General features: G+C 44.6%; 2 protein-coding genes across 4 annotated transcripts in view; one reads left to right on the forward strand and one right to left on the reverse strand.

Annotated features, from left to right (window-relative positions):
- The window catches only part of Iqgap2 (IQ motif containing GTPase activating protein 2), a 293,513-nt gene that overhangs the window by 211,273 nt on the left and 69,070 nt on the right, over positions 1-13,170 (forward strand). For all 3 annotated transcript variants that reach the window (XM_057789481.1, XM_057789483.1, XM_057789482.1), the window contains one exon: positions 11,824-11,914. In XM_057789481.1, the coding sequence (XP_057645464.1) occupies positions 11,824-11,914 (91 nt within the window). The remainder of the gene's footprint in view (positions 1-11,823; positions 11,915-13,170) is intronic.
- On the reverse strand, positions 81-5,478 carry F2rl2 (coagulation factor II thrombin receptor like 2). The gene is made up of 2 exons (XM_057789485.1): positions 5,345-5,478; positions 81-1,157 (listed from the first exon to the last, which is right to left on the reverse strand). The coding sequence occupies exons 1-2, from the start codon at positions 5,412-5,414 to the stop codon at positions 112-114; spliced, it is 1,116 nt and encodes a 371-aa protein (XP_057645468.1). The 5' UTR covers positions 5,415-5,478; the 3' UTR covers positions 81-111.

Raw genomic sequence — 13,170 nt, forward strand, 5'->3', positions numbered from 1 at the left:
GTCTTTAAAAAAAAAAAATTAAAAACAAAAATAAAAAATTGAGCTGTTGGTGCCATGCACAAGTCAGCCCAAGCGTGTATATTTTCTCTAAGATGATCTTGCCCTCATCGGCTAAGAAGTAAGCTGGTCTACAATTTTTGACATGACAAAATAAAGGAATGGATCTAGGCAGCTGTTCAGGCTACCAAGGCACAGAGCTACGAGATACATAAAGTATAAGCTATCAGTGTGGTTGTAATAGTAGTTGGCGTGGTGGGCTATGAGTATAATGTTGGTAGGAGCAAAGCAAATAGTAAAAATCACAAGGATGAGGAGAATTGCCTTGATATACCTCAGCCATCTGCGGTCCTGGGCGTTAAGTTTGCGGATGAGAGTTGTATAGCAGTAGACAATGACCACAAAGGGAACGAGGAACCCGAAAAACGCTAAGGAGATGAAGTAATAGAACTGGAAGGGAGACGGGGACTCGCATTTGTTGTGGACATCGTGACAGGTGGTGATCTCTGGCTGGACGAGATGGTACTCCTGCTGCAGGATGGCAAAGGGCAGCATGTATAAGAAAACCATCACCCACACCAGGCCACACATGAGCAAAGCGAAGTTGCGTTTGGGCAGCTTCCGGTACACGAAAGGATGGACGGTGGCCAGGTAGCGGTTGATGCCCATGCAGGTGAGGATCAGAATAGAGCAGTACATGTTGCCATAGAAGATGACTGTGGTGACCCGGCACATGGCCTCTCCGAATACCCAGTTGTTCCCGTTGAGATGGTAGGCGACCTTAAACGGCAGCGTGACACAGAAGAGGAGGTCTGCGATGGCCAGGTTGGTGTGGAAGATGACCAGGCAGATGGATTTGGTCCTTGTGGAGAGTTTCCACAGGGTCACAATGTTCGCTGGCACACCAACCACAAACACCAGGATATAGATGGCCGGTATCAGTTTGGTACTTAAGGAGCTTCTCAGGTACCCCATGGTAACATTGTTCACATGGAGAGTTGAAATACTCCCCTCGGGGCATCTCAGTTTTACAGTTGCAGTGGCTCCGGTCCAGCCCTCTATGTCAGAAAGCGGGAAGTCTTCAAAGGTATGGGGCTCTCCATTAAAGGTCTTAATAGTTAAGGTTGGCTTGGCTGAGTTCTCTGGGATGTTTTTCATACCTGTAATTGAAAAAAAAATATATTACATATGATTTGTCAAGTCCTAACGGTGGTTTGGATAAAAATGAAATGTTTGATGCTTCATAATTTCTGTAGTTGTAGAACTTGGGGTCATTTTTTAGAAATCTCTAGAGATGATGTAACCCACAGGCATGTATATAATATGTATAATATACCACATACTGTGCTTTCCTGTGAGAACTAGGTATCAGTCGGGACTTTAGAATAGCGCTCCAGTGGTTCTCAGTCTGGGTCGCGACCCCTTTGGTAAGGCTCTGTCTCCAAAAATATTTCCTTTGCAATTTATAGCAGTAGCAAAACTACAGTTTTGAAGTAGCAATGAAATAATTTTATGGTTGGAGTCACCACAACACAAACTGTATTAAAGGGTCGCAGCACTAGGAAGGTTGAGGACCATTGTCGTAGATAAAACAAAACAGCACAATGGAATATTATAGAAAAAATATTTTATTGCCTACAAGCTATCAGGAGATAGTTAGCCAACTTGAGTATTCAAGCAAAATATCAATGAAAAGATAAAACTTGAGCAAAGACGAGCCAGCTGTAGATGTGGAGCATATGTGAGGTATGTTCTCACGGTATGGCTGGGCATGGGATCTGGGAATGGCCAGTCCCTTTGAATCTGACAATGTCGGTTGCATACTTGGCAGTGCTATGAAGTTTTAAACTCCACTGCCATCAACGAGGCCAGAGAAGAAGTGCATGGGCATGATCTGTCTTGTGTGAATTTGATACATCTAAGAGATGAAGTTGAAAAAGTAAGTCTCACAGTTCCCGAGGGGACCCTAAACTGTCCTCTGAAGCCATGATCTGTTTGCACATTCTGGGATTGCACACAAAGTCTTTTCCCTTTTTGCTGGCAATCAAACACAGGGCTTTTCAATGCTAGGCAGCTGCTCTACCACTGACCCACACCTCCACCCTCTGCGTGCAAAATCTGCAGAGGGATGACTCCTGTGGTGGGTAGAATAGCATTCCACTCACCCCCGTTCCCACCTGCTATCCCGTGGAACCTAGGATATGCTACCTCACATGAAAAAGGGGTTATGTGGTTAGGTATCAGGAGATGGGGACAGAACCCTGGCTTGGCCATGTGGTCTAAATGCAATGTTACAAGTTCTTATACATGTGAGGCAACAGGATCAGAGTCAGGCTTGAAGTGATGTTATTGGCTTTGAGGTTGGAAAAGAATCCAGGAGCCAAGGAGCACGGGCAGTGTCTCGTGGCAGTGTCAAAGGCAAGATCAGATTCTCTCCTAGAGCATCAGGAGAGAACACAACCCGAGCAACACCTTGATTTTTAAGAATTTTGACCTCCAGAGGCATCAGATGGTCAACCTGTGTTGTCTAAAGCATCACTACAAGAACATTTATTATAACCTGGGCAGGAAACTAATGTAATCATGATTTTGACCCGTGTTTAAAGTGGGTTTGGTGGCAGAAGGTTATGATGATAAGAAATTCGGGGCAGGGGGACCTGATGTGCAGACTGCTGACCAGATTGCTCAGAATCTAAGGGTGGTGAGTCATCGAAGTAGAGGCAAGGCTGTAAATAGGTAAAGACGGGAACTCATAGTTACGCTGGACTCTGAGGGCCATCTCATCTGATTGGCTGTAGAGGGGCACTTGCAAGCAACATAACTGGAAGTTTCCATTCCGAATGACTTAGAGGAAGAGGGTGCTGCTTATAACTGCAATTGGGCAAGAGTGAGGGGATAAAGTGGGAAAGAAACTCAGACCTCGGGTTTATAGGAGGTTTGTGTGTTTGGCTTATTGAGACAGGGTCTCACTATAACCCAAGCTGGCCTTGGCTCCCTGAGTACTGGGATTCCAACTGTTTGCCACCACACCTGGCTGAATCTCAGGCTGTTGTATAACTGAGCTATGACTGCTGCTGGAATGTTAGTCTGTACAATGTTGGGCAAGCAGTTCCAACTCTGGATGTGGCATTCCCAAAGGCCAAGAGCAAATGTGGGGTGTGCATGCCTTCGTCTTCACGGGGTCTGTGGTTAAATTAAAAAAGTGGAGAGGTGGCCTAGGGAGAGATATGGGAAGAAGGAATGCAAAGATGGGCTTCGGGAGAAATAACAGGTTTTAAGAGAAGACAGAAAAATCAAAAGATGAAATTACTGTGATGACCTAAGGAGTTAAAAATGGATTTTTAAAATGGAAGAAACATACCAACTATGTGTGGTAGAGACTTGGCACGACTCAGCTTGTTCATGTTAATAATCAATTCCTCGAAAACCAATTTAAACCTCATACATTCCGACCTGAGAAGCTGTTCCCCTACCACTGAGGTCCTGACCCAGAACCCCCGAATCCTCCATTTTAAACATTTGAGGATGGTGTTCAGTGCTCTGTCCTCATTCGAAGCCAGACCTGATTTTAATCTCTGGCCTTTGCTCCCAGGTGTAAACTCCTTCATACCTCGGAGTCTGCCCAGGCTGAATTCAGTGTATCAGGTGGGGTCAGTGTTGTCTGAACAACTGCTCTGTGAAGGCGACCCAGGGTCGTTTAAGGAAGGAATCATTTGGAAGGTAGCGGTCTGTGTATCTGTGCTTAGAAGGAGCCTTGGAGGAACACCCTGTGATGTTTGAGCTCAGTCACTCAAATCCTTCTGCACATTGCCTTTGGGAAAAGTCAAGATATCCCTCAAAAACAAGTGCTTTAGCAAGTTGGGCAGAACGATGTACAAATTTTTTTCCCTCCAAGGTCTGGTGAGAAACCTGATGAAACCACTTGTTGGTCAGTTTTCAGATGAATCCTGTGGCTGAGCAAGACCCAGTATCTACATACTGTTTCCATGAGGGCTCAGGCGCCCCATCTATGCCTTCTGTGAGTCCGAACCGAAAATAGTGGTCCTTGTTAGATTTTATTCTTATAAAAAAAAAAATGACTAGGTTTCTTTGGGTTTTCTTTGGTGTGATGTTTCTGAAATGCTCTCAGCTTGGAAGAAGGCTTCAGATCTAATCCAGAGAGAATGGCCCTCTGCTTCCTGGTGACATATTTTCCCATCACATCTCCCCATAGCAGTGGGTGAATGAATCCACCCCCAAGTCTCCTTTCAAGTCCTCCCAAGCTCTACTGGCATCAGGAAGGAACCCTCTCATGTAACGCATTTCCTTGCAACTATGGCTCAGCTTTTTGGCTTATCCTCTCAAAGGAACCATAAACCTCTCCAAATCTTGCTTGTTCAGCCCCTGCCATAGGTCCCCTTAAGCACTCTCCAGGGACCTCAATTTTGCAGAGGGTTGTCTTCTGTTTAATTTTGGTTTCATCCCACATCCCCCTCCTAACACTGCTGATTGCCCTGTGACCTGACAGTGAGAGTCCTGGATGCAATCCTGTCTCAATTCAAATTCTCACAGGACTATTCCTAGCTATACACTATACATCAGACACATCAACAGCATTTTCATCAGTAGCTCACATCTGCCGAGACGTAAACTAAAGTAGTTCATTTCAGAGCAAGCGGAAATGATGGGTAAAATAGACATGTTCAAGGCAAAATAATTATTTTGGGGAGATCTTATTTCTAAAATTACCCATAGCTAAATTATGCATAATCATAACATATACATATATACATTTGTACACACACATACACACATGTATGTCTGTGTGTGAGAAAGAGAGAGGGAGAGAGAACTCCCTGATACTAAAATCTTAAGGGAATAAAAGGTATTTAACATTAGAAACATTGTTAACCTTCCTGACTGTTGAAACCTAATGACACTTTGTGGCAGTATTTTTCCCCACCTGTGCCTCAACAGAAATTATAAAATTTATAAATTTAAAAAGATTTGTAATCCCTTGAAAAAAATACAATCTTTTCTAAATCAGGAAATTTCATAAATGCAAACACTTCTCACAAAGAAAGTTGCTTTTTGACTTAATTGCAGATAAAGTCTTAACTCTGTCACAAACGTGTAACTACTAATAGAGAACAGTTGGTCTTTAACAAGGTTTGACTTGGCAGCAAACTTTAGCTACCTCCATTATTCCACCTCGTAATAACCCAGATCGACCTCTGCCTTGGGGTTCACAGTTCTTGGGAGGCAACAAGAAGAGTAGGTTCATTTGACTCCCACAGCACAAACGGTCCCCCTTCCCACCCCATCCTATTCCCGTTCCCACCCCATCCTATTCCAGAAGAGGACTTACCACTCTGGCAAAAAATGGCCGGCAGGAGCAGCAGCCTGGCAGCAATCAAGATAAGGACCTTAACTTTCATGTCCTGAAACCCGATTATGGAACGTTACCGAGTGTGCAAAGTCACAGAGCCGATTTCCCTCTGATCCATGTATTAGCAGCAAGTGGGAGTCTGAGAAACGTCCAGCCTGCACTGTGTGGACAGGAACTTCCCTCGGCAGGGGAAGGATGTGGTGGTGGCTTGACGTTTCCTAATGAGTGACTCAGGCTGAGCCTCGCTGAGTTGCCCCGTCCCTTTAACGCCTCTTCAGCCCCTGCTATTATTTCTTTAGAACCAGTGCTGTATTTCTCCCCAGGGCATTGAAATAATGGCAGAGACTGGCTGAGCCCTTTTGCAAAACAAAGCTGAGAACAGACTCAGCTTCAATTAGCTTTGAATTGCTTCCACAGTGCGGGTTTTTCCCCCATTTCAAAAACAGCTCCAGAGTTATACTTTCTGTTTAATACATGCATAAGTAGAAATTCTTCTTATATGTCAGTGCCTCACTCAGCCATTGTCAGAGAGGCTTCTTCTTATAGTAGATGGGAACTAACGCAGAGACCCACAGCTGGGCAGTGTGCAGAGAGTGAGAGATTTTGGAGTATTTAGTCTTAAGTAGGATGTCTTCATCAAACCCCTTCCCTCAAGGCTTGGGGATCAATATAGAACAAGAGGCTGAAAGATTGTAAGAACCAAAAGGGATGGGTGACTCCAAGGAAACTCTTCAAGATAAAACGGGACTGATGTACATATGAACTCAAGGCTTGCACAGGTTCAAGCCAGACAAGGTTCCAGAGCTGAGAGGGGGAAATGGACCTGGGTTCCCAGCACTGACCAAGAGGCTATCTGGCAAAGGAAACGTTGGTTGCCTCCGATGGATTCTCACTAACCCCATGTCAGGGGAGGGCCCATGCCCAAGAGTGTTTGGCTAACAGAAAGGGAAGTCAATGGTGGCTTTATAGACATTTATCTCATATTGCTTTGCTTGAGCATTTTTTTTGTCTTATTGGTCTTTTGCTTGTATATTTTGGTTTCTATTTTGTGTGTGTGTTTTTGTGGGGTTTGGTGTGTGTGTGTGTGTTTCTTATTTTTTGTTTGTTTGAATATAGGGCCAAAGAACATGGAGTTGGGGAAGTGGAACGAGTCTGGGAGGAGTTGAGGGGAGAGGAAATTGGGACCAAAATATAATATGAAATTTTTTTGCAAAAATCAAAATAAAATCATGCTTTATTTCATTTTAAACTTTAGTTCCTAAACTGATCACACAATTATAAACTAAATTAATTGTAAAAAGCAAACACCCCTTTCCTCCCCCCCCCCTTTTGAGACAGGGTTTCATATAGCCTAGGCTGGCCTTGAACTCAAGATGAAAATGAAAATTGACTTGCACCTGAGGACTCCTCGTCCTTCTGCCTCTGGGCTGCTAGGATCACAGGCATGCATCACCACACCTGGCTTCTGTGGTGCTGGGGACTGAACCCAGGCTTCATACATGCTAGGCAAGGACTCTACCAACAGACTTCCATCTCCAGTTCCGGCACCTATTTAAGATGGAGAATTTGTTTTGGAGGTATTAGATTGTTTCTAAAATTCTCTGTCCAGCTGAGCTTCACAGTGTGTATTCATGATCCTGGCACTTGACAGGCTGCGACAGGAGGATGCCAGTGAGTCAAGCATCAGCTTTGGCTACGTTATGAGTTTGAACCCAGCCTCAGGAGCATAGCAAGACCCTGTTTCAGAGGGAAAGAGAATAGATTCTCTGCTTACCTTGGTGCTTGTATGGAATTTAGTTTTGTTGTCTCTGTGAGGATGGTGTGTTTGCCATAGATCAATGTGTTCTAAATCGTCTCATAACTCTGTAGAGTCAGATTACAGGATGGACTCATGCCAAACGTCTCTATCTGAATTGAACTAAAATCATAACAATAGCGAAGTACAAACAACTCTATTTGAACTGAAGGCATAATAAAATTGAGAGTACAAAAAATTGCTTTATTCCATGGATCTTGGTGAACAGATCCATATGTGTATAACATATATACACATAATATATAATATATATTAATGTACAATTAAATTGCATATATACACATTTATGTATTTATATATACCACATTTATATTTAGCCATTATAATGTTCACTCGTGTTAAGTATATTTAACAAACCATAAAGAAGAAACCTTGACTCTAATATGTTTGCCTTAATGAATAATATATAATTAAATTCCAAGTTAGAAAACTCAACCTCTAAAATGCAGCAAGAGTCAGAAAATTCAAACTTCACATGAGACTTAAAGGCAAAGAGCTAACGAAGAAGCAGTAGACATATCTATATTAACTTTTATCATCTTGATTAAGTTTAGCTAAACCAAGTCATTTCCAAAGGTCTGATTAACACTTCAGCTGCATAATCTACAGCACCATAAACTAAGGTAGAATGTTCTAATACTATAGCAAGAGTAAACCCAGAAAATTGGGGGGAGGGGATAGCTTGTTTTAAACTTTCTTGGCATCACCCAAGTTCAGTGAGTTATTGTTGATTTGCTGGGAGACCTGATTGTTGGCCATTTCGTCCACTCTTCACTCACATGCATAGCCTGGCTGTGTAGCTGGGTGAAGGCCTGGCCATCCCAGAGCTGTTCCCGTCTTCCAGTGAGTGACTGAAAGGGAGAGCTCACACCCCTACAGCTCACACCCCTACACCTCACACCCTACAGCTCACATCCCTACAGCTCACATCCCTACAGCTCACACCCCACAGCTCACACCCTACACCTCACACCCTACAGCTCACACCCTACAGCTCACACCCCTACACTCTACAGCTCACACCCCTACAGCTCACACTCCTACAGCTCACACCCTACAGCTTACACCCTATAGCTCACACCCTACAGCTCACACCCTACAGCTCACACCCCTACAGCTCACACCCTACAGCTCACACCCCTACAGCTCACACCCCTACAGCTTACACCCTATAGCTCACACCCTACAGCTCACATCCCTACAGCTCACACCCTACAGCTCACATCCCTACAGCTCACACCCTACACCTCACACCCGTACAATTCGCACCCTACACCTCACACCCGTACAGCTCACACCCTACAGCTCACACCCCTATAGCTCACACCACTACAGCTCACACTCTACAGCTCACACTCTACAGCTCACACCCCTATAGCTCACACCCCTACAGCTCACACCCTACAGCTCACACCCTACAGCTCACACCCCTACAGCTCACACCCTACAGCTCACACCCTATAGCTCACACCCTACAGCTCACACCCTACAGCTCACACCCTATAGCTCACACCCCTACAGCTCACACCCTACAGCTCACACCCTATAGCTCACACCCTACAGCTCACACCCTACAGCTCACACCCTACAGCTCACACCCTACAGCTCACACCCCTACAGCTTTGTTTTCACTTTTGGTTTTGTGTTTAACTTTCTTCCGGTACATCATGGTCTCAAAACTGTTGATTTAAATTTGTTTGGTTTTGCAAAGTCTGACTTCAGTTTGCCTTCTGAGACTAATGCTTTGATCTTCAGTGTGGAACAGCCACCTTCTTCTCCGGGCAAGAGTGTGTGTGGCCCATCTCCTACAGCGTCTCTCATGTTCTTCAGAAGAAGAGGGCTGAGATGAGAGGAACCTGTGTAGTGTTTGATTTTTAGATTATTCCTGGGGAGGATGGGGTTTCTTTGGGTTTAAAAACAAGAAAAAAAAATCCTAGGACTAGTGAGAAGGCATGGAGGGTAAAAGCACTTGATTGCTACTCAAGCCCAGGCCTGGGCTCAACCCTTGAAACTCAATTAAAGGTGGAAAGAAAGAAACAGCTCCACAAACTGTCCTCTGCCCCCACATTCACACAGATACACACACATACACACACACACACACACACACACAATATGGGAATACGTTTTTAAATCCTGTTTTCCTGTCTCCTTTCTTTTCCAAGGCTCTCATTTTTTCCGTTTCTTGCTTGAACCTCTTCCAGAGTTTCATTTCCTAAGAAGTTACTCAGCCGCTTGGTGATGCTTCTTCCCGCATAACAGCTGTAGCTGGAGATGACTCAGGAAACAGGCCTTAGGAAGTTTCTAGAGCGCTGTGTCTGCCCCCAGTGATGCAGGAGGAAGCAGCATGCATCTGATCTAGGGCCCTCACCACACACATTATCTCCTATAGCTCCTGAGGAAGCTGGTTGGCTATCAGCTGGTGAATCTCCCACCAGACCCAGTGCACTTCCTGAGCTCTTAGTGATGAAGTTTGTCCTAGACGACGTCAATTCCAGAGTTGATTCTTTCCGTGTGCTACAGCTATGCATGGGTGTGTGAGCATATCCATGTGTGTTCATAAGTGTGGGTACCTGGGAGGGGGGGTGCATGTGTGCTAACAGGTGTGTCTGCACAGGCATGCAAATGTATATGGAGGCCTCGGGACAACCTCAGGTGCCATTCCTTGGATGCTGTCCACCTTGTTCTTTTTTGAAACGGTCTCTCACTGACCTGGAATTTGCCATTTCAGTGAGGCTGACTAGCAGTGAGCCCCAGGCATCCTCCTGTCTCTACCTCCCTGGTGCTGACCTTAGAATGGCACACTACCACTCCTGGCTTTTTTTTTTTTTAATGGGTCCCAGGGGATCAAACTCAGGTCCTTGCACTTGCCAGCTGAACTGTCTCCACAGCCTCTCCCAGGCATCTTGATTCCAGCTTAGAGCACCACACACACACACACACACACACACACACACACACACACACACTTTAACAGTGGAATTCCAGAGGCTGGAGAGATGGCTCAGCAGTTACGATCTTACAGAGGACCTGAGCTCAGTTCCCAGCATGCATGTCAGGGAGCTCACAACTGCCTATAGCCAGGACCAGATGCCCCCTCTGGATTGTGAGGACAATTCCACTTGCTTGCACATACATGCAAATACACATATACACGTTATTAGAAATAAAATAAATCTTTTAAAAAGTGGAATTCTAGGGGCTGGAGAGATGGCTCAGCGGTTAAGAGCTCTGCCAGAGGTCGTGAGTTCGATTCCCAGCAACCACATGGTGGTTTACAACCCTTTGTAATGAGGAATGGTGCCCTCTTCTGGCCTGCAGGGATACATGCAGGCAGAACACTGTAAAGGTAATAAATAAATCTTTTTTTTAAAAAAAAAAAGTGGAATTCTAGAGCTAGAGAGATGGCTCAGAGGTTAAAAACACTGACTGTTGTTCCAAAGGACCCAGGTTCAATTCCCAGCATCCACATGGCAGTTCACAACTGTCTGTAATTTTAGTTCCAGGAGATCTGACATCCTCACACAGACATGCATGCAGGCAAAGCCCAATATACATTAAGTAAATAAATACATCTTTAAAAAACAGTGGAATTCTAAATCTTTCCTTAAAGTATTTAATGTCTACCCCAAAAAAAAAAAAAATGCCTTAAACTCCCGTTTAATAGCTGCCAGCACTATGTAGCAAAATCTTCAGAATTCACCTGAATGTAAAACACTCAAAGCAATCCCGTTCATAGCCACAGCTGCTGTGGCCTCTTTCTGAAGCCATTGTTAACTACTTAGTGTTTTCTGCTGCATGCAAACCCCTTCTCACCTCGTTCTCAACCCTTTTCATAGCTTATACCACCTGAGTGCAGCATATTCTGATGGTTCTGGCTTCTCCAAGAGATTCTTGGCTCCTTCAGACCAGTTACCGTACTTTCGTGTCTGTTTTTGTCCAGGTGTCTGACAAACATGTGTATCATGGTTCCTGAATGCTTAACTGCGTGACCATGGATGACTTTTTGATAGAGATGTCACTTGAGTTATGAGTTATGAGACATGGTAGCCAGCTAGGGAAGAGTGTTGTGCGCTGAAGGAGAGTGCTATGAGACCCACGTACAGGGAATGAGAAGCTAGTGGGCCAGGCAGGACCCCATCCCTGGACCTACATCGGCAGTCCTGAGAAGAGAGCTTGTGTTTTTTTCTGAGGTTAAACAGGAGACATCCGCTTTGAAATTTTTGGGAGTTCTCACTAGAGAACTACTATGGTACAGACCAAAATGGAAGGAATGAAGGCACATGAGACAGCAGCGTAGCTGTCCACCCGGGGCAGCGACTCTCAGCCTTCCTGAGGCTGTAACCTTCAGTACAGTTCCTCATCCTGCGCAGACCCCAAACCATAAATTATTTCACTGCTTCTTCATAGCTGTAATTTTGCTACTCTTATGAATCCTAATGTAAATATCTGATAGGCAGGATATCTGATCTGTGACCCACAGGTTGAGAACCACTGATCTAGGGGATGATGCAGCCTGTCTGTCACCAGCTTGTGCCACATGGTGGTGCTACCTGGTGCTTGCTGCTGCATAAGAACTAGGAAATGACAATGACCCCTGAAGAGGGGTGTTGATTCATTGTTCTTTGATTCTGTGTTCCAGGATCCCGAGAGCGTGTCTAAAGTTCTCTGGCTGGACGAGATACAGCAAGCCATCGACCAGGCCAACGTGGATGAGAACCGAGCAAAACAATGTAAGCCCTCCCCTTCTTCATCTTGCCAGACCTGCCTTGCTTTTATGTGGTTTTGCGCCTAAAGTCATTCACTTTGAATTTCTGGAAAGATCTGAATACTTCTCGGTTTTCGGTCTCAGCTGCATAGTGGAACAAACACGTCACTAGCTAGTTTCCAGCTGTCAGGTACTGTCTCCAGCAAAATCTGACAGCGTTGCCAAACAAAAACCCAGATAGCAGGAATGTTTCATAGACTCTGAAAGTGGTGTATGTTTAAATCAGATTCTTTTTCTTCCTGGTTTTTTTTTTCATTTTTTTAATTCTTTTTTAATTAATATTTCCACCTGCTCCCCGTTTCCCATTTCCCTCCCTTCCTCCCAAATATTGCCCCCTCCCCCCACTTTTTCTCCCTGTTGATCCTTAGGAAGCTATTTCTTCTCAATAAGTGTCTAGCCTCTTTCCTTACACTCTCCATTGTTAGCAGTAATTTTTCACAGAAACGGACCAAAATCTGTGCAGAGAGGAGGCAGGGAGTGGAAAATGCAAAGTCAGACCGCAGACTGGTCTCAACTCTTAATTACCAAGGTCAAATGGGCATGATTGCATCTGATAGCAGACTCTCCAATAGTGCGAATCAGAGATGCGGAGTTGGCCAAGTTTCATGATATTTCTATGCGTGAAGTTACCTGGGAGTTAACTATTTCTCTCTTGAGCTGTATAAATAGAAGCATTCTGGTTCATGTGAAAAGAAATGAAGTCAGTGAGATGGCTCAGCAGGTAAGGGTGCTTGCTGCCAAGGACCCACCCAGGTTTGATTCCTGAAATCCACGTGGTAAAAGCTGACTCCCATAAGTTATCCTCTGTTCTTCATTGGTGTGCATGTGTGCACACATGCACACACATGCGCATACATGCACACGCATGCACACCTAGGTAAATGAATAAATAAATGGGAAAAAAATATTGTGAGAGATCTAACTTGAATCATGAAAACAGTCCAGGCCCCTGAATTCCCATACTGGAGTTTATTGAAAAACCCACAGGACCTTTGAATGGAGGACACTTCACTGCCAAAAAAAGAGTTTTCCAGAAGCACCTTCTGCATGGTGACTGCTGGGGTATAAGGATGGGCGAAAGATATTAGCAAGTTTTTTTCAGTGATGCTGGCTTTGAATGAACTCTAATCCCAGCAGACCCAAAAGGTCAGCATTTCCTCCCCAGAGCAGGGGCTTTTCAAAGTCAGGTGATCAATGGGGTTTTCACTTACAATTCCTCCC

The sequence above is a fragment of the Chionomys nivalis genome, chromosome 15 (assembly GCF_950005125.1).
Source record: "Chionomys nivalis chromosome 15, mChiNiv1.1, whole genome shotgun sequence".
In the NCBI taxonomy this organism is placed as follows: domain Eukaryota; kingdom Metazoa; phylum Chordata; class Mammalia; order Rodentia; family Cricetidae; genus Chionomys; species Chionomys nivalis.